At 39.9% G+C, this 26,507-nt stretch overlaps 1 protein-coding gene and 1 long non-coding RNA gene across 2 annotated transcripts in view; one reads left to right on the plus strand and one right to left on the minus strand.

The window, feature by feature from the left end:
- On the minus strand, positions 1-19,570 carry LACTB (lactamase beta). The gene is made up of 6 exons (XM_066343190.1): positions 18,887-19,570; positions 18,371-18,437; positions 15,985-16,175; positions 15,363-15,714; positions 13,970-14,135; positions 1-780 (listed from the first exon to the last, which is right to left on the minus strand). The coding sequence occupies exons 1-6, from the start codon at positions 19,244-19,246 to the stop codon at positions 249-251; spliced, it is 1,668 nt and encodes a 555-aa protein (XP_066199287.1). The 5' UTR covers positions 19,247-19,570; the 3' UTR covers positions 1-248.
- LOC136376816 (uncharacterized) overlaps positions 18,718-26,507 on the plus strand; it is a 17,767-nt gene continuing 9,977 nt past the window's right edge. Inside the window, exons 1-2 of the long non-coding RNA XR_010746246.1 lie at positions 18,718-18,777; positions 20,133-20,265. This is a non-coding gene — a long non-coding RNA (uncharacterized lncRNA). The remainder of the gene's footprint in view (positions 18,778-20,132; positions 20,266-26,507) is intronic.

The following is a 26,507-nucleotide window of genomic DNA, read 5'->3' on the forward strand; positions in this document are numbered from 1 at the left end:
TATTTTTATCAGAATATTTTATTTCAAGAGTTAACATTTTTCAAAAAGTGAATACAATATAGTTATTTCCCTGAGTATAAAGAACTAACCCTACAATAAAAGGCAATTACAAAATTAAGCAATTAGAGGTACATTATTCACTGCATTCAATTATACTATATTACAAATTCATTCTTAAAAACCTCATGTATTTTGGAACTTTAGTTAATGTATAAATAAACAAAACAGTTCATTTTGCACCTGTGACGTTAAGGTAATTCTGATCTGTCCTTATCAAATTCCAGAGCAATCTTTAAAGCGGTGCTATTGAGTCCAACAGACTGCATGTTACATATGATAGACACAACTATTCCTCTCGGAGGAACCTTGTTATATACAGTTTCTGCATCCAGTTCTTCAGGAAGGATCAGCAGGACACTACTGGCACCCACTGCACCTCCAGTATGTGAGGCATAATGCCGTTGTTTCCTACAAGAACCATATGTTTGCTTCTTTTCCACAACACCCCATGCCATTGCATATTTACCCTCCCTATCCCAAGACATCTCTGTGTTAGGGACTGGTGTCCAAATCATAACCATTGTTTCTGGTTTGAGATATCCAGGCAAAAGATTTTCATTTGAGTTCTTAAACAGGTCGACTTGGTAACCATACAGCATTGCATTCCCAAATTTCAGAAGGTCACCCACTGTAGATAGAAATCCACCACCAGCCCATTTATAGGAGTTATCCACATAAGGTGTGTTGACAAGACGTTTCTTTTTATTGTAAACATAAAATCTAAAATAAAATAAGAATAGTTATTAAAAATTTAATAGTCTATTATTGACTTTACACATGAAAATTAATAGGAAATGTATATGATACAGACTGCATTTCAATGTAGTAATCATACATTCTCAGGAACTAATCACTCATTTTCAGTATGATTCAGGTCTTAATGAACTGATCTGAATGAACACAGATAACTGAGCAAGCTAGTCTAATTACCTGTGAATTAAAGCATTGAAAATGGGTTGTTGTTTCTATTGGTATGGCTTGTCCATGCTGAGTATATCAAACTTTTAATAACAGCAGAAATTTAGTGATTAAGATTGCACATATTTGCCCTGTGCATATATTCCTTAGGATTAATGGATAATGTGCCACATGTGAATTTTATAAGTATACACAACAGGATGTGTAGAAATAAGATTAATATTTATAAGAAGATTAGATTTCATGTCTAATACTATAAAGATACCATGTATAATGATGTGATGTGGTACTTCCTTGGTGTAGTAGAAGCTGGAGTTATCAAACCTGAGTTTGAACCCCAAATCTCACCCTTTCTGGCTATGCTTATTTTATTTGATTAACAACACTTATACAGCTCTTACTATGTGCCAAGAACTACATAAATATGAACTAATTTTTTCCTGTAACAATATCAGGAGATAGGTACCATTTTACAGATGAGGAAACTGAGAGACATGGAGAGCATAGTTTATCCACATTCACACAGCTTAGAAGTGGCAGAGTTGACTCAAACTCAGGTAGTCTGGCATCCCTATTCTATGTTGCCTCTCTACTTCAGCATCCCACCTTGTAAAATAAGAACAAAAAAACTACTTTGCTGAGTTAGAAATGTATGTACAAAGCTCTTCATTTTTCTGGCAGGAACTTAAGAAATGATAGCTGTTCTTCACTCATGCATTTGACAATTATTGACGGAGCACTCACTATGTCCCAGGCACTGTTTGGATGCTGGAATAAAGTATTAAACAAAAGAGACAAAGTGACCTCATGAAGTTTCTATTCTAATGTGAGGAGACTGTACCACAAATATTAGGTAAATACAGGGGGTTCTTGGATTACAACAGTCTCGACATACAACGTTTAGAGTTTATGACATTCACTCCCATAAAAACTTAAAAAAATTGAGATGTGAGTGTTTCGGCTTATGCCGTTAGTGTCGTACAGGTAGAATCATCTCCAGCATCTCCTGCATGTTCCTTAGGCAATCCTGATTCCCCTTACCCAGTATCTCCAGCACCTTCTGCAGGCTCTCCTGCCTCTCCAGCTTCCTCCTCCCAATAGGTCACTCTCTCCCACATTGTAATGCCCCTTCCAGTGTGCAAGCCAACCACAGGAATAAAAAATTTTTTTTACACTGATTTTTTCTGTTACTACAGTACAGTGTAGAGTATATTTATGTCCTTTTCCTGTTTCTGTGGCTTAGTTGAGTTTTTATGTTCTAGATTATGATTTTACAACTGTGTTAGGATAGGTAAGTGACTTAGGCTAGGGTGTGTTTCAACTTACAACAAAATTTGGGTTATGTCAATGTTGTAGGAACAGAACTGTCGTAACCTGAGGACCCCTGTAAAATGAAGTCACAAAATAATTAAATAAAAAAATGAAACTTGATCTGGAGAATCTTTTCAAGATTCATAATAAAATGATGCTCTTAAGTTTTTAGTTTGTTGACTGTCTCACCTCTAATGATCTTCATCTTTATTCTACTTTGGTGGACTACTCAAAAGCACTGTCAGACCTGAATCTCACCATCTCTTTAAACTGTTTTATTTCCAAGGTCTCAAACTCAGAAATTTCTTCCCATGACTTTCAGTTCTTCCAGCTCTCCAACTGAACCTGCTCTCTGTTCTCACCGTGAGCTGTCTATTCTCATGGGCTCTTCTCAGTTTCCCCAGGTCTTAGTTCCCAATGACTTCACCTGATTTTCTGTTCTAGCCTAAACTAAACCACCAGCCATTTCAACTATTTCAGCTTTCATCTCACTAGCACCTTAAGCTTCCTCATTCTTCTGACCAATCCTGAATACATATAGGTACTCCTTTCTTTGGTTCTGTTATCTGCCAAGGAAGGCTGTAGAAATTCATATAACAAAGGTGACTGATATCAACTCATACTCTTGCTAAGAGTCTTTACTGCTGTTATCAAATCTTTTAATTCTTTTCCTAGTTATTCACTGGTATAGTCTTCGTAATTACTATTCCCAATCTCTTCCACCCTCAGTCCTCAACTCCAGTGGTCCCCAACCTTTTTTGGGCCACGACTAGTTTAATGTCAGAAAATATTTTCACGGACTGGCCTTTAGGGTGGGATGGATAAATATATCACATGACTAAGACAAGCGTCAAGAGTGAGTCTTAGATGGATGTAACAGAGGGAATCTGGTCATTTTTAAAAATAAAACATCGCTCAGACTTAAATAGAAATAAAATGGAAATAATGTAAGTTATTTATTCTTATAATTCCCCAGGGGGTTGGGAACCACTGCTCTACTCTACCATAAGACAGAGAGCAGATAAATATATCTTTGTTTCACTGAGAAGACTGAGGCCAACCAAAATGAGCCTCAGTGAGGAACTCCTATCTTTCTCTCAAAATGTATTTCCATCATCATCTAACCTTTTTTTTTTCCTTCTCGCTAGTCACTTAAAAAATTTTCCTGTTGTGTTTAAGACTAATTCCACTACCTACCTCATTGCCTCTACAACTCTGCTCTACCAGTTATACTTCCTAGATTATTTATCTCCTTGCAGTCCATTCTCTATACAAAAGCCACCAATGGTGTCCCTTCCTTTTCCCACCCACTTGAAACCTTCCAATGATTACCACTGTAATAATAAAACCCAAATTTCTTAGTGGCCTATAACACAATCAATGGTCCTTAACAGAGGCAGTACCAACCCCATAAACAAAAATTTTGAAGGCATATTTTTCAGTTGTCACAATTATTAGAAGGCTCTTACTGATATTTAGTAAATAGGGGCCCAAGGTTCCTAAATGTCCTGTGATGCTGAGAGTCTGTAGTTTCACTGGCTACAGTTGAGGCCTAGTCAAGAAGAGTGCTCAGAAGAGCCTGCCTAAAGTTTGGTCAAGTAGAGCATCTTCATCATTTTAAGTCAAGCAAATTTGCTGACCTACTAAAGCTGTTGTAAATAAAAACCAATCATTTATGTATGCAGTGAACTTTGGCCACCAGTTCCCAGGTCCTGTGCTAGCCAGCCAACAGGCATGGTATCTGCCCTCATAGAACTGATAGTCTAGAGGGGAAGACATATTAAAAATATATATATATAAAATATATATGTATGAATTATAAATATAATTTATTTTTTACATCTGCGAAAATTTTAAAAGATATGCTAAAACAAACCGTAATTTATCTTTTTTTTTGGCACCTTGCCTTGGTGGAAATTTTAAAAACTGATAAAATTCAAGAGGTTATTAAATTAAATATTCTCATAGTCTACTGATCAAAGCATACACTGGTATCATCATTTCTTAGCAACTATTTTGGCAGATATGGGAAGAGATATATATATATGTGGGGAAATATATATATATATAAATTACCTATCTTTATTTTCTATAGGAACAATTTTTAGAAGTGAAAATAAGGAATAAAAGGCATTAATTTGTTTTCTGTATATGTGTATGTGTTTGTATATGTATTATTCTAGTATTATTTAAATGGTGATTAATTAAAAAGTCTAAATGCCTAATATGATAAATTATTAAGTAATCAAAAGATATGTTAAATATTTTATTTCACAATATATATTTTATATTATTAATTATATATGCATGAAAAGAAATGTAACAACATTTTATTGTCAGTTTCTCTCTATATTTGTGTGTGGTGTTAAAGTGCTTTTAGTTATCTTCTCTACATTTTTTTCATTTTTTTTTACAAGAAATGTGTTTTTATCACCAGACGTAGTCATTGTAAAATTTTGTGAAGTTTATTCAAATATTGTTGCTTAAATTAAACTTGCCTTCTGCTTAAAGTGCTTTTTAAATAGTAACACGTAATAAAATGAAAAAAGATCCCTAAAATAAATAAATGTCCTGTGATATATGGAGAAGTACCACACAACAGTCCATTCTCCCATATGCTGAAAGACCTTCAACTATCATACCAGATATTCATGAAGTAAAAAATTGTTTTTAACTAGCTGAGCCTAGAACCCTCTCTTTTTTTATATACAAACACAAAGTACTTTTTGCCCATTTTCACTTTACAATGAATTTTTCTTGAATGTAACTAAGGCAGGATAGTAGATAGCTAGGAAGATTCCTTGGCAAGTGGAATAAGAAAACTGAGACAAAGGGCTGATTCAAGCTGGCCTCATCTAGCATCCTGACTCACCTGCCTCCTTCTCCCTTGTACAACCAGTCTCTTAAGCAGTAAGACCTCAGGATAATGAAGTTCTGATCAGTATCAAATAATATTAGGAACAAAATCTTGGGTCTGTTGACCACAGGGACAAAGTTTTGGTCAAACTAGAGATACCATCTAGTCCTCAGTTGCGTTTCAGCTCCAGGCCCAGTAAAGTAGCAAAACTAGATGAAGTGATACCATGACTGACATCAGAACCAGATGCAATGACCAATGACCCCCTACTCTAGTGCTGACCAATCAGCAGAGACCGTGACCCTGAAAGGACACACCTGGAAGGCTGATGAATATTCTATTGAGATCCTCCCCTGAGACCTCCCCTAAAATTCCTGCCTTTAGAGAGCAGATAAAAACCGTTAAGACAAAGAACCCAAGGAGCGCTCTCCCTGGAGCATCCTGGGCCTTTCCCACCATCTTCCCTCAGCCACGTGTCTTTGCTTTCTTTCTGCTAAACTCTAAAGGTTCCCAGGAGACTTAATTCCAGGGAGCAGCGGGCAGCAGCATTTCATCCTGGGCTAACACCAGGAACCTGTCTTCAAGGGCCCTTCTTTTGCCTCTGTAACTCATGTCCTGAGTCCATGTAACTGGCTCACTTATTCTGCCTGTGTGATTTTCTTTCTAAAAGGCAAAGGCAGCTCTCTGAGCAGCCTGCTTGATTCTTTTCCTTGAGTACAGTATACTTTTCCTTTGCTTGTCAAATAAACTTTCCTTTATTCTAGGGTTGTTGGCTCTGAATTTTTTCTTTGCTGAACTCAAGAACAGAGATCCAAAACCAACATAACCACTATAAAGGTTGAAGAAAGGCCCTGGCCGGTTGGCTCAGTGGTAGAGCGCCGGCCTGGCGTGCAGGAGTCCCAAGTTCGATTCCCGGCCAGGGCACACAGGAGAAGCGCCCATCTGCTTCTCCACCCCTCCCCCTCTCCTTCCTCTCTGTCTCTCTCTTCCCCTCCCGCAGCCAAGGCTCTATTGGAGCAAAGTTGGCCCGGGCGCTGAGGATGGCTCTATGGCCTCTGCCTCAGGCACTAGAATGGCTCTGGATGCAACAGAGCAGTGCCCCAGATGGGCAGAGCATCATCCCCTGGTGGGCATGCTGGGTGGATCCCAGTCGGGCGCATGCAGGAGTCTGTCTGACTGCCTCCCCGTTTCCAACTTCGGAAAAATACAAACAAACAAACAAACAAAAAATTAAAAAAAAAAAGTTGAAGAAAGACTGGTTTTGTTTGTTTGTTTTCTTTGTATTTTTCCAAAGTTAGAAGCAGGAGGCAGTCAGACAGACTCCCGCATGTGCCCGACCAGGATCCATCCGGCATGCCCACTGGGTGGAGATGCTCTGCCCATCTGGGGCATTGCTCCATTGCAGCTGGAGCCATTCTAGTGCCTGAGGTGGAGGTCATGGAGCCGTCCTCGGCACCCGGGCCAACTTTGCTCCAATGGAGCCCTGGCTGTGGGAGGGGAAGAGAGATAGAGAGGAAGGAGAAGGGGAAGGGTGGAGAAGCAGATGGGCACTTCTCCTGTGTGCCCTGACCAGGAATCAAACCTGGGACTTCCACACACCTGGCCAACGCTCTACCACTGAGCCAATGGGCCAGGGCTAAAAAAACCCTGCATTTTATTTTGCTTAAACTTTAGCCAGAGTTGGCCACCAAGGGCATGAGTTGAAGCACCAATACATTTTTGCTGGTTTGCATTCACAGTTGTCACAGTTATAATGCTTTTCTGTATTAAGCTGCCTTTGATTTTATTATGTCTTCTAATGCTGTCATGAATAAACTTTAACATAATGAAATATCTATTTTCATATTATTCTATTCCTTTTTTCTTCTTTGTATTCTAGTTAGATTGAGTGTAGGTATGTGATATATGCCTTTCATTTCTATATTAAAGGAGGTATTATAAAATATTTATTAGATTAAGGGGCAGTGGGTCTAACAGCATTGAAACTCACTATTCAGAAATGATTTGTCCCCTGCTAATTTCTTTGATCTTATCACAACACCTGGCTTTGCTTCTTTCATGCTAGACTTATCTCTGTATTTGCAACAAAGTAAATAACTTTCCTTATCATTCATGTCTCAGCTTAACCAACATGGCCTAAAAACCAATGTATTCACATAATTCCCCCCATCCTCTCCTTGTTACTCCATATCCCATTGCCCTGTTTTATTTTCTTCATATCACTATCTGAAATTCTTATTTAAATTATTTGTTTACATGTCTTTATTTTCCCATAGAATATTAATTACATAAGAGCAGGAATCTTATCTACCTTGTGTAATGACTAATCCTCTATCTAGAATAGTACTTGCCATCCAATAAGTGCTCATTAAACATGTAGAATAAATAAAAGCACATTTGTTAGTCAAATATTTTAATAGAAACACTTTGTAAGGCACTGGAGAGAAATAAAACCACATACTGTGGTTGCTCTCAGGGGTTAAGAGTCTTGTTGGAAAGATCTTAAATTTCAAAGCACATATGAATCACCTTGAATCACCTGGGGATTTTGTCACACTGGAGCTTCAGCCTCAGGTGGTTGGAGGAGGGCCTGAAGTTCTGCAATTCTAACCAGCTCCCAGGTAATGCCAATACTGCTGGCCCCTGGGCCATACTTGGAGTAACAGGTTGTGGGATGATTAGCTAAAATCAATGTGAGAAATCCTGAGCATTAGTGAGAGGAAGCCTCATTAGACGGTTGCTCACAGGCCTGGATGGGGAGTAAAGTAGATCAGGTCTGGCTGAAGCAGAGAGCTTGAGGGGATAAGTGTCAAAAGATGATGCTGAAGGAGTAGACATGGGACAGGTCACAAAGGACTTTCTGTACCATGCTAGGAATTCTGACTCCACCTTACCTCACAAAATACTCTAGTTTCCTAGATCCTAAGGCAAAATAACTTTTCTTTTTATCCTTGTTACATCTTCCTTTCTCTCTCCTCATTTACTGCCAAACTACATAAAACAGTCCACACCTGCTGTTTCTATGTACTTGCCCTCTGCATTCATTCAATTCCTTACAATCTGGCTGTCATTCTTCCATCACAACAAAATGGCTCTCTTATGGGCTATCAAGGATTTTCTAATTCCCTTTGTACAGTCCTCATCCTACATGTAGCACTGTTAACCAGCACTTCCCTGACACTCTCCTCATGCAATTGTGCTCTGAGCTCTCTATCTTCATCCTACGATTCCCTCCAATCACCAGTGGTTCCAGTTTCCCAGGTCTTTTCTTCTACAGAGATAATTAAAAATCTGCATCTGTACCACACACAACCCATTCCAAATTTATGACTGGATTTTCTATTCGCATTAATAATTCTCAAATTTGGTTTTGGAGAGGGCAGGACAGCTGTTTATCAGAATCACCTCTGGACTTCTTCCCTCCCAAAATTATATACTCCCTCAAAATTCCTAACTTTGGAGGGACTGTGGACATAGTTAGAAAAGCAAGAACTTTACATGTCCCCTAAAAGCCCAAGTCATAATATTGGGTGAAGCAGGGGTGGCCTTGGTATGTGCTTTGAAGATTAAAAACAAAAAGTCTACAGAGAATCTTAATATGCTTTCTTGGGAACCAATGACTTGATAGGTGGTCTTCTCATGTCTCAAAATGAACATGATTAAAACTATATTAATCTCTTCCAAACCTTCTTTTCATATTTTTCCTCTCCATTAAAACCTTGGTCAACTTTCTTGCCCTCAACACATATCTAGTAAGATGCTAAATCCTATTATGTGTCTCACCGTTTCTTCTTGCCATTCCTATGGCCACTCTCATATTTTAGGATTACAGTACTTTCTAATTACTTTCTGCCTAAACACTGATTACTCTTGGAACTCCAAGTCAATCAAATCTAAAAGAAGCCAAATAATATTGTAGAAATAAATTTTCTCATTGAGAAACATAGTTTTTTGATTGAATTGCAAGTTTGTAAACTAGGAAGAGAACTACCAGTGTATTTTGGCTAATTATCAGCTTTTTGTAAAGCATTTCAAACCGCTTATATTAAGGCTAGAAATTAAAATTCCTCAGTCATTCTTCCTTTAAGATACAAAACTATGGAGAATTCTAGACTTTAATCTAGAATTCTAAACTTTAAATTGTTAGTTTAGACTTTAATCCCTTGATTCCTTTTTACAGAGGACAAATTAATGGCTTTTCATAAAAATAATTTGTTCAGCTAGATAGTAACTTATTTCAAATTCTTAAGGAATATCTGCTCTAAAGAAATGGGCTATAGACACAGGTTCTTGGATAAGTTAGAATCATTGATGGAAAGATGCCAGATGACAAGGAGCCACTTCCTACCTTCCTACTTGCTTAAAAAGCTCTAGATTCTGTACAAGAACATTATATAACTACAGAAATGTACATCCACAAACTTAGAAATTCAAAATACTTCTATTTTTAAAATGCTTAACTGCCTTTAAAAACAATTATGCACCAGTTTGTATTTTATTGTTTTGAGAACATGAACAACCCATGAAATTTAAAATGCATATTATGAAAACCAATCCTACTTTAACATTTAGCATTAACATCTGGATTGAATCTACTACTAGAGTCTGTCAGTCAAAGGTATAAGAAACAAGGCTTAATTTTAGAAGATAATCTAGAAAATAAAGATAATAATAATAAAAAGATAATAACAGAGGGTAAAAGCTGTCAAAATTTAGCAAATACTTCAGAAAACATCGTTTTATTTGCTTTTGGTCCCATCCAATTATAAAAGAGACTTTTGTTGGAAGGAGTGTGCCAAACGCATAGAAAATATGAACAAAGTTCAATAATAAGCTAATAATGTATTGACTGAGGATTCTCATATCAAATACCTGAGTGTCTTTCAGTGGCAAGAAAGAACATTTACTGCACTCCCTTGTAGGTTACTGCTTAAAGGATTAGTTTATTTGCCTATACAGAATATACTTGCTATACAGGATCAACATATCTATTTGCATACACAGATTCAATATTCCTATTCTTCCATTAAAAAATAATTTTTTTTATTCAAAAACAGCAATGTAGCCCTTGCTGGATAGCTGGGTTGGTGAGAGCACTGTCCTGATGAGCAGAGGTTGCCAGTCTGATCCCCCCACACGGCACATACAGAACAGATAGATATTTGTCTCCCTTCCACTCTTCTAAAATCAATAAATTAAAAAAAAAAGAAAAGAAAAGCAATGTACACAGATAAAAGCTAATTTCTCTACATTCTTTACAGCTAAGTGTGGTCTGTGGCTAAAATTCTGGCCAAAGAAATTTAAGTAGTATTTTGGGGTGAGATTCTGGGAAAATACCTTAACAGGTGACAAACACTAAGAGGCACTATTTTAAACTCACAAATGTACACACAGAGAAGTGATCAAGACAATAAATATTAACTGTTGGGATGTAGTAACTCTAAAAAGACCTGGTCAGAATAGCATAAACATATTTAATTTATGATTATTACCAGGAGTTAGTAGACTAAACAAAGCTGGAAACTTTGCTGAAAATTTTATTTCCTGTAAAATGGTACTATAAACACATGATAGAAATATGCATTTACTAAGTTTAAGTTTTTTATTTTTTAAATTAACATTAGTATTTTATTTATTTAATTAATTAATTTTGTGGAAGAGACAGAGAGAGTCAGAGAGAGGGACAGACAGACAGGAAGGGAGAGAGATGAGAAACATCAATTTTTTGTTGCGGTTCCTTAGTTGATTTCTCATATGTGCCTTGACTAGAGGGCTACAGCAGACCGAGTGACCCCTTGCTCGAGCCAGTGACCTTGGGCTCAAGCTGGTGAGCCTTGCTCAAACCAGATGAGCCTGCACTCAAGCTGGCGACCTCAGGGTCTCGAACCTGGGTCCTCCACATCCCAGTCTGACACTCTATCCACTGCGCTACTGCCTGTTCAGGATAGTTTTTTATTTTTTAAAAAATAGAGATGTTGAGGGCCCTGGCCGGTTGGCTCAGTGGTAGAGCATCAGCCTGGCGTGCAAGAGTCCCGGGTTCGATTCCCAGCCAGGGCACACAGGAGAAGCACCCATCTGCTTCTCCACCCCTCCCCCTCTCCTTCCTCTCTGTCTCTCTCTTCCCCTCCCGCAGCCAAGGCTCCATTGGAGCAAAGTTGGCCCGGCGCTGAGTATGGCTCTGTGGCCTCTGCCTCAGGTGCTAGAATGGCTCTAGTTGCAACAGAGCAACGCCCCAGATGGGCAGAGCATCGCCCCCTGGTGGGCATGCTGGTGGATCCCGGTCGGGCACATGCGGGAGTCTGTCTGCCTCCCCATTTCCAACTTCAGAAAAATACAAAAAAAAAAAAAAAAAAAAAGAGAGAGAGATGTTGAAATGATTCCTTTTACTCCCTGAACTTTCTAAAAATAGTGGTCTTTTCAAATAATTATTTAAAAAAAAAGAAGAGTTGACTTTTAGACACTCAAGTAGATAATGTATCAACAAAAATAAAAAAGCAAAGGGACAGAACATTTTCCTAGGTAACAATCTTCCCATGCTATTTTATTTCAGCAGCTGATTTAATCTAACTACAATGAATTAACTACCCATTTAACACCACTGGGTACTATCAACATCTGAATAAAAAAACCTAGAGCAGATAGGAACTTTCTGTAATACAAATGGAAACCTACTGCCTTTTTTCAAAGAATGGGAGATAAAATAAACTCCTCATCATATGCCATGCTATGATTTTTGTATAAGTCATAAATTAATTATTCATTAAGAAAACAGCAAATGAATAATAGCTGCTCTGCAGTCTGTACATTCATAGAGCCCTAATTTTCAATTTAGAAAAAGAGGCTCAATGATACATAATCTTTTTTTCTCTCTAATATGTAAGTCTAGGCATTCATTATCAAATTTCTAAATAAAAACAAGGTCATGCATCTACACACCTTTATTAGAGAATCTATTTTAGATTCAATTGACAACCTATGGTATTTGTCAAATTTTTTAACGCTTTCCAGTAAAATATAATGTTGGACCAAAAAAGAAGAACAAAAACACCCACTAAGAGGCTGAGCTGGTTGAGAACTACAGACCATTTTAAAAATTAAAATTCACTGCTTGCTGCTAACCCAATTTCTTTTATGTCCAAAAAAATCTCTTTTAGGCTGACTAGTAATGCACATTTAATTCCTTTAAATAAACTGGTAATTTTAAAATAGTACTTTAATTAAATACAACAGAAGATTAAACAAAACTAGTATGGAGATAGAAAGATGAAGCTAAAAAAATTCCACCATTTCATCAATTTCAAGTACTGGTAAGCCTATTAAAGGGCATACTAATGGAAATAGATAATAGTTGATTTGTTAAACATTATCTTTCTAACAAACCAAATAATAAATGTAAAATGGAAAAGAAAACAACATCACCATAAAACTCTTACTAGTCATTACCTTCAAAATTTTCTCCTGATGTCCCTTTTATATTAGATTAATATTAAAAATTATAAATTTTTCATTTGCTATATTTCAGTGAGACTTTTACAGTAGTGAAACCTCAACAAAGCAATTAAAATTACCATCACCAATAATAGGACAAACAGACATCATGAGACTTCTGCTTAACATTATTGGGACAATTGACAAAATTTGAGTAAGATTTGTAGATTTTTTTTTTAGAAAATATACATTTAAGTATTTACTGATAAAGGAATACCAAGTCTGCAACTTATTTCCAAATGGTTCAGGAAAAAATAAACCCTCAAAATCATCAAGATAGATAAAGTAAATTTGGTAAAATAACATTTGCAGATTCTGTGTAAAGAGTATATATAACTTATTCTTACACCTTGTATAAGAAACTATTCTTATAACTTTTCTTTTTTAAAATTTTAGAGAGGAAGGGAGGGGAAGGGTAGAGGAAGGGAGAAGGAGGGAGAGGGAACTAGAGAGAGAGAAACATTGATATGTTGTTCCACTTATTTATGCATTCACTGTTGATTCTCGCATGTATCCTGACCATGGATCAAACCTACAACCTTGGCATGTTGGGACAATACTCTAACCCAGTGGTCCCCAACCTTTCTTGGGCCACAGACAGGTTTAATGTCAGAAAATATTTTCATGGACTGGCCTTTAGGGTGGGATGGATAAATGCACAAAATAAAATTATGTGACTGGAGTAAAAACTGTGGTATTTTTAAATATAATTGTCGAACTTACGAGACAAGCATCAAGAGTGAGTCTTAGATGGATGTAACAAAGGGAATCTGGTCATTTTTTAAAATAAAAACATCGTTCAGACTTAAATATAAATAAAATGGAAATAATGTAAGTTATTTATTCTTTCTCTGCGGACTGGTACCAAATGGCCCATGGACCAGTACCAGTCCGTGGCCCAGGGGTTGGGGACCACTGCTCTAACCAACTGAGCTACTGGGCCAGGGTCCATAACTTTTCTATAAGTATAAAATCACTTCATATTAAATAAAAGTTAAAACAATTAAAATAATAAAAAAAAATAAACAAATAAAGAAAGCATTAACTTATAAACATTTAAGAAGAGGGATGATTGACAAGAAAATTAGAGATGCCCATGATGGGTGCAATTTTGGTTTAATTATTCATGTGCTTAAATTATTATTGCTGCCTTTCATCTAAGGATCTTGGGAGTACTTTACGAACACACTTTATAAATGGAAAAACAGATATGTAGAAAAGCTCCCAAAATATGGCAAGTTGATTTTGGAAAGGAGATAAGGAAAATTTGAGTTTTAACTGATAACACACTATTAAGATGTGATATAGTTAGACACACCAAAGGTGTTTACTTACCTTGCTCTATTGTAAATCACTGGTTCATTTTCTTCTTGCACAGTTGTCAGCATATCCAAGTCATGGAATATCTTCTGCATATAGTCCAAATATTTATATCCTGAAGCTCTTTCAACTATGGCTGCCAGTAGGGTATAGCCAAAAGTTGAATACAAAAACTGACTACCTTGAGACATTATTGCAAGGAAGAAAAAATAGAAAAAAGAAAATGGTTCATCATTATTTAAAAACATGTGAAATACTTTCCCACTGAAAACTGGTATATTCCTTAAAACTGGAATATTTTACTTTAGCATTTATAAAACATCATGGATGATATATTAAATTTAGTCAGTTTTGTAGTGGTCCTGCTTGTTCCATGTCCCTAACATAAGAATAAAATGATGATCAATATACTTAAAATTTCATATAAATCTACACTTTTCTGTGGTAATGAAATAAACAAACAATTCTACCTCAAACATAACAAAAATCCTATAAACTGAGAATAAAATAGGAAGGGAAAGAAAAGCAAATTTGGATTCTTGAGTCTACTGTTTTGTTCTTAAAATACCTTCTCCCTGTTGTTTAAGGCATAAATAGCTGCACAAGTTATTTTAATAAAACATATGTACATATAAAAACTTTGTTTCAGATATATAGTAAAATAAAGATACACATTTAAATATGTATCTTTATCTCACTTTGGATTTTGAAAACATAGATTATATCAGCTGTACTAACAATAGGTGAGAACTTTGTTTTTAATCACAGAATCCGTAATTAGATCTCTTTGCCCTTTTAATTATATCTGTATAATATCTACTCATAGTGAAAATATCTTTTAAAACAAAAACAGAATAAAAGAAAATAAACTTATTGTAGTTTAAAGATGTTAAGTGGTTTCAGTAGGCATCATACCAAAAAATATAGAAAAACAAAGAGATTTTCATTTGTACAGATTAGATTTTTTTGGAAATAAAATTAAATTGATGAATATTAATTTATTTAAGGAATTAAGGATCAAAATAAGTTGAGCAAATTAAATTCTAAATAAATACAACAATATTAGCTATACTTGATCATGTCCAGTTTAGTCCAGATTTTACGGAGAGTTATTCCAATATTTTGCCATAATTTTTCCACAAATATCTTAATTTTGAGAATCCACTAATGACTGGGTAGTCTCCATGAGGCTGAATCAAACAACTAGCTGCCTGCATGCTGGGCAGGAACTATGTGTTAAGTTCTTAAATACTGTTAAGAAATGCAGACAAAAGGCAGGCACTGGACTGACAACAGAAGCCATGCCACAATCCTCTGCCTTATGAGAAGCACACAGGATGGCATTTCGGACTTTCTGAAAATTAACGCTTCAACAACGAGTTTGTTAAGAGAAGGAATTAACACTCACCTGGTTTAAAGAACAAAGGATCATTTTTAAATAATCTTAAGGATTCAATTGAATTTTCAAACTTTTCTTTCAAATATAATTCGCCTTGTTCAAAATCATTTTTTTTCTTGACAGGTTTGGAATTCCGGCATTTGGCTTCATTATCCAGCTCTAGCTTAGCTTTAGCAAAGTCATTCTTTTCATTACTTTTGCCTCCTTTTTCTTTTAACTCTTTTTCTTGGTCAGATTCCACTGTCTCTTTCATCATCTTCAAGGCTTTATAAGCTTTCTCTTCTTTCACCTTTTTCATATCCTTTTCATAATGACGAATCCCACTTAAATGGGAAATCAATAATCTTGTTGTGACAGAAACCTAATTGTAAAAACATGAGAATTAAGTACATTATTAAACTATCATAAAAAGTAGCTTTGAAACAATGCCTCAGTAATATTTTCCATTTTAAACTGCTGTTGAAAAAATATGGAATGTACAAATCTTTAGGCTCAAATTTTAGGAAATACCCACTCGATCATCGTCTGGATAAAAAAAATTAACAATAATTAAAAACAAAAGAAACAATCCTATGCAACCTTTTACACCATTAAACGTGCCATTTGTAAACAGAACTGTGAGATTCATCACCTTTTCACCTTCATATTCTTTTTCTGGGAATTCGGGAACATAATGTTGTACTGGAATATCAAGATCCAGTTTCCCAGCTTCCCATAATTTGGCAAGAGCAACCATGGTAAGGCTTTTGCTGATACTGGCAATCCTCATAACTGTCTCTGGTTTGCATGGTACCCGGTTCTCAACATCGGCATAACCTAAACCTTAAGGGAAAAAAGCAAAGTTACTATTAATAAGCTTCATGGTCAAAGGAGTCTGGAAAGCTGAAATAATGGTACCTAAAATATCCTGTGTATTCATCTAAAGGAAAGACATTCCATTTTTATAAGTTACTAAGAACTTAATATGTAAGGGATGAGAGTCAACACAGACAAGTCCAACAATTTAACCTTAGAACTAAACTGAATTGTACCCTGTGCACAACGGTAATTCTCCATCTGATTCAAATGCTAATTTTCTTAGCTTATCTAAACAATTTTGGCTATTCCACATTTTAAGTAAATTACTCCACATTCTTTAAAGAAAACATCATTGTTCTTCTTCAGATTATATTTATTCTTTTTTTATTTCCTTGAGAGTGAGAGAGAGAGAGAGAGAGAAAGAGAAAGAGAAAGAGAAAGGGGGGGGGGTCCGACAAGGACAGACAGAAAGGGAGAAAGATAAGCATTAACTTATAGTTGGAGCATCTTGGCTGTTCATTGATTTCTTTCTCATGTATGCCTTGGCGGGGGTGGGGGTGGTGGTGGTGGGGGGGTTCCAGCCGAGCCAGTGACCCCTTGCTCAAGCCAGCGACCTTGGGCTTCAAGTCAGTGACCTTTGGGCTCAAGCCAGTGACCATGGGATCATGTCTATGATCCCACGCTCAAGCTGGGTGAGCCTGTACTGAAGCCTGTGACCTCGGGTTTCGAATGTCAGTCCTCTGCTCCCAGGCTGCGGCTCTATCTACTTGCGCCACGGCCTGGTCAGGCAGATTATATTTATTCTTGATTTTTGAATTTCCACTGAAGTCCTTAAAATAGCCATCCAATAAAAATAAACGTGAAAAAGGTCCTGAAAACCCAATCTATCAATTAATTTCAGCTGCAAATCAGAATAAAAACACTGTACTACCAATTTAAAGCTCCTTCTAGAAAAAATTTTAAGTTTGATTTCATCTTTTGGACAGGCTGAATGTGGAAATCTAAGAGATATAAAGAACTGAGATCTGCGCCCTGGCCGGTTGGCTCAGTGGTAGAGTGTTGGCCTGGCGTGCAGAAGTCCCGGGTTTGATTCCCGGCCAGGGCACACAGGAGAAGCACCCATCTGCTTCTCCACCCCTCCCCCTCTTCTTCCTCTCTGTCTCTCTCTTCCCCTCCCGCAGCCGAGGCTCCATTGAAGCAAAGATGGCCCCGGCGCTGGCGCTGGGGATGGCTCCTTGGCCTCTGCCCCAGGCACTAGAGTGGCTCTGGTCGCAAAAGAGCGACGCCCGGGAGGGGCAGAGCGTCGCCCCCTGGTGGGCAGAGCGTCGCCCCCTGGTGGGTGTGCCGGGTGGATCCCAGTCGGGCGCATGCGGGAGTCTGTCTGTCTCTCCCCGCTTCCGGCTTCAGAAAAATACAGAAAAAAAAAAGAAAAGAAAAAGAAAAAAGAACTGAGATTTGAAGAGAAAGAAAAGGAGTACAATGATTGTTTTTAAATTGTAAAGAAGTATGGTAAAAATATTTGCATAAAAACAAACCCCGCACCCATAAAGCTGACATTTATATAATTCTGGTTAGTAGTAGTAAATAAGTACTACTTTATTTAAATGATGTCTGAAACATTTCCTAAAAGTACGGTTCCTCAAAACCTTGGATGACCAGTTGGATCAATTTGTGTAGAATCGTTATAAAATATGATTTGATAAAAGTATCATAACATGATTAAAATCCCTCACAAAGCTTCTAGCTTTTTGTTTCGAAAAATAGCTGCTACCTCTGCCTACTCAAAAAAATAAAAATAAAGTAGATGTAAACTCATAAAGGCCAAGGGGGCCTGTTACAGAACAGGCGACTCAATAAATTGTTGACTGAATTAAAAAAAAAAAATCTGACTCTGTATCTATTCCTCCTCAGGTTTATCTACAAATATGTAGCAAACAGATTTTTCTATGTACAACTTTCAGAATAAATCCAGTCATTATATAGAAGAGTGAATGTAGAAACAAGCCATTTTTAAGGCCCCAACTTATTCATTAGTCACATTTAAAATCTTATTGATAGCAAATCTGATACTTTATTCTGTGAGGCACATTTTCTCGACAGCATGGTAGTTCTGTGTAAACTGAACAGCATTTCATGAGATTCACTCCAAGCAGTAAAACATTGAGATTTCATTCACCAACAGGCACAAAACAAGCTACTAAACACTTTTCTCAGCCTACCTTCTGACCAGATTTCTTTTCCATCTACAGAGACGCCAACCACTATGCCGGGCGCGCCCACCTCATCCTAAGAGCGAAGGGGAGAGAAAGAGACTGTTCAAACGCCGGCGGAAATAACTCGCGCGTCCACCAGCACTGTCACCCGGGGCGCGCTCCAGGCCCCGCCCCGCGCCCCAGGCCCCGCCCCGACACGCCCCTCCGCCAGGGCCCCGCCCACCTCAGCCAGCTGGGCCAGGCGCTAACCGTGAGGGGTGTGCCGGGTTGGCACCCGAAGTGGGAAGGGGCGGTGCCCGGGCGGGCGGTGACCTCCACCCCGGTTTGGGCAACCCCCAAGAGCATCTGACCGTGGCCGGACGATCAGAAAATGGGAAGTCTTTCTCGGAAGCTGAGCCTGGGCACTTCATAAGGTTGGGGTCAGCTAGGCCCGGAGGGATGACCACCCAGGGGCCCCTTTCCCAGGTGCCGCCGGGGTTAAGGAACCGGGTTCCCGACCGCCTACGCCCCTCGTCGCCATACCTTGATCCTATGCAGCAGGTCACGGCTGCTGTCAATGGCTCTGGCGTAGCGCCTGGACGTGGGTGGCGTCGGGGTCTGCAGAGACCAAGGGGCGAGGGCCTGCTCCTGCGGCGGCGGCTCCGCTTGAGGCGACGCCTCGGGGTCGGGGGCCGCGGGGGGCGGCGCGGGGGCTGCGCCCCTGAGCTCGCCCACCAGCTTCACTCCGAGCGCCAGCCCCAGCCCCAGCCCGAGGCCCCCGACCCAACCGGGGCCAAACGGCGGTAGCCCAGCCCGATGGTGGGCTCCGCGCCGCCCGCAGCCCCAGGCCCAGCCCCCCGGGGTCGCGGCCCGGGTCGTCACGACTGACGGGAGCCGGTACATGGTGTCTCGGGCGAGCCAGCAGCCTACGAGCTCGCTCAGGCCGGGCGGGCGGTTGAGGCGCTGGGGATTGAAGGGAAGGGAGGGGCAAGGAGTGGAGGGGGGCGGTGACCGCGCTCAGGCCCGAGCAGTCGACGCCCGATGGCCCGAGCGCCGATCTCATCGAGCCTTTCCTTTCCGTTTTCACCTCGCTTTGTCTCGAGGTAGTCTTCATCCTTCTCCCTTCCTACCTTTCCCTCACTCAGATCCTGTTTCATCTCAGAGAAGCCTTCCTCGTCCCTGTCTCCTTGGGAGATCTCGCCACACCTGGACCGCCAGTGCACACACCTACTTAACAACCCGTAACACTGTTTCACTGAACCAAACTGATCCCTTCCTTGCTGGACTGTGACCTCTCTGGATCCTCAGCTCCTGGAACGGTGCCTGGCACGCCTTTCCCCTCAGAGCTCTCTTTTCTCTCTCTTGCCATCTCTTTTTTTTAATGTCTCATTTCGGCTCATAAGGCTCTTGTAAAAATCTCATTTCAAGAGATCCAGCTCCATGCCATTCCAAACATAGTAACTTATATCCAAGCCTTATATAAAATGTTTTTTGTTGTGGTAAAGAAAGGTTTTTAAAATTTGCACTTGAAAATTTTTAATCCAAAAATAACTCAGATAATTTACACTTAGTTATGATTTCTGGCCTCTATAGATGGTAGTAAACATGTAGATGATCAGATATGCTTGTGAAAATAAGAAATCTAACCTCAAATTGCTACAAAATATAAAATGTGAATGATCCTAATTGAACAATTAATGACATAATGTTAATGTTGAAGATGTCCACTCCAATTTTACAATTTTCTCTCTTTTTAAATTTATTTATTTATTTATTTATTTATTTTTAGAGAGGAGAGAGAGAGAAAGGGGGAGGAGCAGGAAGCATCAACTCCTATATGTGCCTTGACCAGTCAAGCCCAGGGTTTTGCACCAGCGACCTCAGCATTCCAGGTCGATGGTTTATCCACTGTGCCACCACAGGTCAGGCCACAATTTTCTCTTTATTCTTTGGGACGCACACACATTTCTGATTTTTGCAAGCTTGCTGGCCTTAGGTACTCGGGCAATATACCTAATAAAATGATCCTGTCTTTTCTTGCAGGTGGAGTATATATAGAAAGTTCGTAGGCTTGAATTGCCAAGCTGTTGTTAGGAGAAAAAGCTGTAAACATCTTGAGCTAATAATTGTTAAACTAGAGGAAAAGGCAATAATGGTAACCACACCTAGTCAGAAGATACTAGGGCTAATAATTATAAGGTGCTGCGGCTGCTCACAAAGGCCACAATAGCTAAGAGATCAGGGTATCCTAGGACCTAGGATTTGGCAAGGGAACTCATAGAGGTCTGTGGAGCACCATCTGCAGTTAAGAGTGGATAGGTGCACTCTTTCAAGATGGTATTGGAGGTTCTTATCATAGGGGCCCCACTACTGGAGCATGTGACAGAGAAAAGAGTATAAAGGAAAAATGTAAATGACAGCCAGTGGTGGTTACAATAAGTGATGACTGTATAATTATTTTAAAAACTGAACATATACATATTATGCATTCTTCGGTACCTCTCCCTGGATCAGAAATAGAACAGAAACACAGAGGCATATAGAGAGCAAAAGCCAAGGTCCAGACGGACATCCACCAGTTTAGAAGCAGCCACCCAAAGTATGGCTTCTGTGAAGATAACAATACATATTCTCCATGCAAGCTGAGTACCTAGGAGGCAACCTGACCAAGCAAGCAGCTAGCAGGCATTTTGGCAGGATGTTTACTACCACCGTGAGACAGGAGCTAAAGGCTCCAGTATTTTACGTGGCTCTGGACTGGGAGCCACAAAAAACCAGAGAGAAGGAAAGCAAATCACTAGACAGGAGGAAGACTGTAGGATACAAATGAAATAGTGATGAGTAGCCTGACCTATGGCATAGTGGATAAATTGTCAACCTGGGATGCTCAGGTTGCCAGTTCAAAATCCTGGGCTTGCTTGGTCAAGGCACAAACAAGAAGCAAATATGAGTTGATGCTTCTCGCTCCCCCCCTTCTCTCTTTCTCCTCTCTCAAAAAACCAATAAATAAAATCTTTAAAAGAAAAGTAATAGTGGTGAGTACTGAAATGAGTTTAAATCACTACTCTGGTACTGTGAAAAAATACCAAACAAACTTTGTCACCCTCAGAACATTTTTATATTTTTTTCTGAATGTGCTTATTGCACAATTTTAAAACCCAGCTCAAGTCCTGTCTCCTTCATGGAATTTTTTTAAAATTGATTTTTAGAGAGAGAGAGAGAGAGAGGTAGGGAGAAAGAGAGAGGGAGAGAAAAAGAAACATTGGTTTGCTGTTCCACTTATTTATCCATTCATTGGTTGATTCTTGTATGTGCTCTGATGGGGATCGAACCCACAACCTTGGTGTATTGGGACGATGCTCTAACCAAGTGAACTACCTGGCCTGCCTAGGGCCCTTCATGGAGACCTCTTTGATCAATATCAGTCCTAAATATTCTCTTCTCTCCTTTGGTTTTTTGTTTTCTAATTATTGTCCAGGTTGTTTATTCTGATTTAGATTGTAAATCATTGAAGGCATAACTTTATCCTACCCATGTTTGTGTCCTTCATATACAAAGCTCAGGACTTATTTTGTTGTCTGATGTGTTTGAATTTGGATGTTGGGTTCTGAACTACAGTTTCTTCATCTGTAGGTTAGGACTGATAATAACAACATTGAAGTTTTGTGAAGAGTATGTGTATGTCAACCTGTAAAAAGATAAAATATAAACTTTAGTGAATAGACTGCCTCATTAGGAGTAGAGATTAGAATGGTTTATTCCCCTCTAATAATACTTTCAGTTCAAGATGTTAACTACTGAAGTACCTAGTTCTTTTCCTGCTACATGTGAACTAATCTTCCAGTTTATACTTGTACAGTGTGTCTTCCTTCCCACATCTTTTCCCCTCAACTTGTCAATTTAATTGTTTGGTCATTGCCTCAGTGATTAAAGACAAAATAGGGATTTAATTCCTGTCATCTGAAGAGCCAACCTATACCTCCCCTACATTGGGACTGAGGGAAAGTTAACAAGTAGCCCTGTCTTGAAATGTCAAAATGACCTTTATAAAGAAAGTGATCAAGTCACCCGTGAGTGCATTCTCACTGTAGCAATGGGAATTTTAATCTCTTGGGACCCAGGACCATACCCTGCAGCCCTTCCATGTTGCATCAGGGAGTCTGAAACACTGCTTTTAGCTCTGTTGCTGCAGCTAACACTGTCTCCTAAATTAGCCAAGAGAGTGTGATGGCTGTCACACTTCAATGATGATCAAGTTGTGTGGCAGAAGGGACCCAATGGAGGGTCATTCAGTCAAGTAATTTCTCTTGTGGCCACAGGAGAACAACAATTAGCTCCAGATAGATTTGCTTCCTGGGGAAGTAGCAAAGGATCATCTTTAGGTGTCAGAAGCAAAGTATGAGGTAACAGAGCTGTAGGCGTCTATTTTAGTCTCACAGCTCTAAATAATTTCAGCTGCAGATGTTAAAATATCCAGAATCCATGGAGAATAGAACAGATGACATTGTTCATCCTGCCGCTGCTGCTCTGAGGGCGTACAATCAGAGCATTTGATGACTTGTGTGTGGAGCAACGCTGCCTATGCCACAGGCCATATTCAATTCACTTAGCTTATAAAACCTTTTACAGAGAGTTCTGTGGGGACAGGTTTCTATGCTGGGGACATACAAAGATGACAAGCACCAGCAAACACTCAGGAGCTCACAGCAGAGAAGATAGGCGGAGAGGCCCCGCATGTGGTCAAGTATGCTTTGCCCTCCACAAGGGTGCCTGGGACAGGGCATCGGGCTGAAATCCAGCCTGTGCTCCTATTCCCCAACCATGTGTCTGGCTCTGGAAAAGGGGGTGCTTTTTAAATAATATACACGAAGGAGCAATATGTGCTCCTAGCAGCCCTGGACCAACGTGCTGACTTAGAACTCAGTAATACAATAAGGTAAGTGCCACAGCAGGGGCAGATATCAATAGCTATGGGAAGGGAGGAGAGCCGGTGAGTATCCCTAGAGAATGAGTTAAGGAGAGTGACAGGAAGGGAGGGACATTTCAGAAAGCCCATAGAAGAGGAACAGGAATTTTCTCTGTAAAGCTGGTGAAAGAAAGGCAAACAAGGGAGAGGAAACAGAGTGCCCAAAGATGCAGAGGCTGACAATGCGAAGCCTGTTTCTTGAACAGGGAGTAAGTAGTTCAGCCTGGCTGGTGGAGGTGAGGCCAGAGGGAGGCTGGGCCAGATGCAGCAGGCCTTGTAAGCCACACTGAAGGCTCTGGGCTTCTGCTCATAGGCTGGTTGTTCTCAAACTTTGGTGTTATCTGAAATACATGGAAGGCTTGTTACCAGGGTACATACCTAGTTTCCTTGGCCAGAGCCCCAGAGATGGGTTCTGATTCAGCAGGTCCAGAGAGGGGTCCAAGAACAAACATTTAAAATGATTTTCCTGTAGAAACAGTGCTGAGCTGGAACTGTGTTCAGAGGGGTTTAGACAGCAGAGGCTCTGCTAGGTTCGCTGGAACAAAGATCACCATCTGCAAAGTGGAGAGTGGAGGCAGCCTGGGAGGTCCACTGTGTCGGCACATGCTCTTAGGAAGCTGCCTCAGAGCCTAGGCCATAATTAATCCTCCTTTAAGTGTGAAGGTCAGAAAACAGCTTAAAACGTGAAGAAAGGAGACAGAAGGGACAAGAGGCAACAATTTCAGGTCCAGCTCTCCCATGTGCGGGTTGCATGATTTCAGGCTAATTATTTCCCCTTGGAGTCTATCTGTACACCAGCAGGAACTCAGGCCCCTCTCAGCCATATGGTACAAGACTTTGATCCCTCCCTGAGAGAAGTTCAGTGTATAAGAGGATGCTGGAAATTTCTGAAAAATGAAAATACAAAAAGACATTAATAGTGTAAGTTGGAATAGGCTGAGTTGTTTTGGGAAAGAGTTCTTTCTTTCTGAAACCTTCTCAAGCCACTCTGTGTGGCTCATGGCACCAAGCACAGTGCTCCACACCTAGTAGGCACTCAGTACATATTGCTTAATCGTAAACAGCATCTAGGGCGTCAGAGTTGGCCCTTCAGGGCTGGGCACATCTGAGAGCCCTCCTCTGCGCTATACCCAGCCTATGATCAACAGGCATTTAATAAAAAAGTCTACTATCCAGACTTTTATTAATTAGGGTTCTTGATTGCATGGATGTTTTAAAATATCCTCAGATAATGTTAACAGTGCCATAATGATGATCCTGAGGTGTGTGTAAAGTATATGTGTTTGGGAGGGGAAAAGAATTAGAGATTTTAAAGGTGATGAAAAGTTTTTCTTGAACTTATACACCCTTTCATATATTCAGACTAGAGCTTTAAAACTTGCCAAATGGAGGTAGTTATGTGGGATATTTGAAAGAATAATAGAAGGCACATACTGGAGAAGGCAGCCTTTGGTTTGCCTGGGAAATGGTGTTTCTTCCTGTCTCAAATCAAAAGACAGGTATAAATTTCTTTCTTTTATCAGTTTGCAAATTGAAAGAACCTGCGACTAGAATTAGTTAGATCTGAACAATGCAATAGGCATGTTGAGCTCACAGTTGGTCAAGGAAAGGGCAACACCAGAGTGGAGCTCTGACCAGCAAGGCCATGCATTTATAAGATGCTCCTCAGGGGAGGCTGAAGCTATTGGTGTGCCCCCCACATCCCCATGCTGCCCCTTCCGGCTGTCGCACCTGCATCCCTTGCCTGAGGATTGTATGGTGCTGGACAGAGCCTGTCCTGACCATGGGTGCTGCAGACAAGAGGTGTTTGGGCATTAATGCCACACACCACTCCCCAAAAAGATTGATGGGGCTAGGTGTATATCTCAGCTCCCTTGTCCGTTGGCTGGGATAATTGTCTCCCAGAGTTCCCTGGGGGTTATGCCCCAGATAGGCACATTGATAGATTGCATGATCACACATCTTCTTTCCCCATCTCACCTCTCCACTGGTGTTTTCTGGAACTGTCTTCCAGACAAACTACCTATACTGGAATCCTTGTCTCAGGTGCTATTTCTGGGGAAACCCCAACTAAAACATCAGGACACTGGGAGTGTGATCACTGAGGTCATCAGTTGTTGAGGGGCTAACAAAAAACATGGCCGCCATGAGGCTTTCAAAGCTATAGAGTAAGTAGGTGAAGAGTCTGGTATAAAAGAGATGAGCACTGGAGCAACTGATGGGGGTAGTGGGAGGAAGGAAAAAGCGGGCAACCTTGCTTGGATGCCTGCTCTGGCCCTGACCCTGTGTTTGGAGTTAGACATACACATTATCTTTACTAATCTATACAGCAACACTAGGAATATGTCCATTATCTCCATTTTATAGTTTAGGAAACAGGGAGTAAGTAGTTCAGCCTGGCTGGTGGAGGTGAGGCCAGAGGGAGGCCGGGCCAGATGCGGCAGGCCTTGTAAGCCACACTGAAGGTTCTGGGCTTCTGCTCATAGGCTGGTGGTTCTCAAACTTTGGTGTTATCTGAAATACATGGAAGGCTTGTTACCAGGGTACATACATAGTTTCCTTGGCCAGAGCCCCAGAGATGGGTTCTGATTCAGCAGGTCCAGAGAGGGGTCCAAGAACAAACATTTAAAATGATTTTCCTGTAAGAAACAGTGCTGAGCTGGAACTGTCTCTGCCCGAGGCCCCCGACCCAACCGGGGCCATTGGAGGAAGTAAAGTAAGTTGTTTACAATTGTGACTATGGAACTGCACAGAGGGGGGTTTTGAGTTCAGGCCTCTCTGGTGCTAAAGTCTACACTCTGTTCCCAAGGGCTCACCTGATAGCCCACACATAATGAGTAACTGTCAGTGAACAGTATAGTCTTTACGAAGAGTCAGCACTGTTCCTCAGGCCAGGCCAGGTTTCTCAGGTGGAAGTATCTTAAGGAAGTTGAGGTCAGCCACTCTGCTTCTCAGCACATCTGGAAATTTGATTGATCTATGGCCCTAGCAGTGATCTGGCCCAGGGGAGCTGAATAAAAACAACTAAATTCTCCAGAGGCTCATATATGATCCAGGTACTGATGTGTTAACCAGATAGTCATTTTAGCGTATTAGTTTCATTTGGCTACTGCAATAAGTTACCACAAACTTAGTGGCTTCATTCTCCTGTTTATTATCTGACAGTCTGGAAGTCAGAAGTCTGAAATCAGTTTGCTT

Source organism: Saccopteryx leptura, chromosome 6 (genome assembly GCF_036850995.1).
Source record: "Saccopteryx leptura isolate mSacLep1 chromosome 6, mSacLep1_pri_phased_curated, whole genome shotgun sequence".
Classification (NCBI taxonomy): domain Eukaryota; kingdom Metazoa; phylum Chordata; class Mammalia; order Chiroptera; family Emballonuridae; genus Saccopteryx; species Saccopteryx leptura.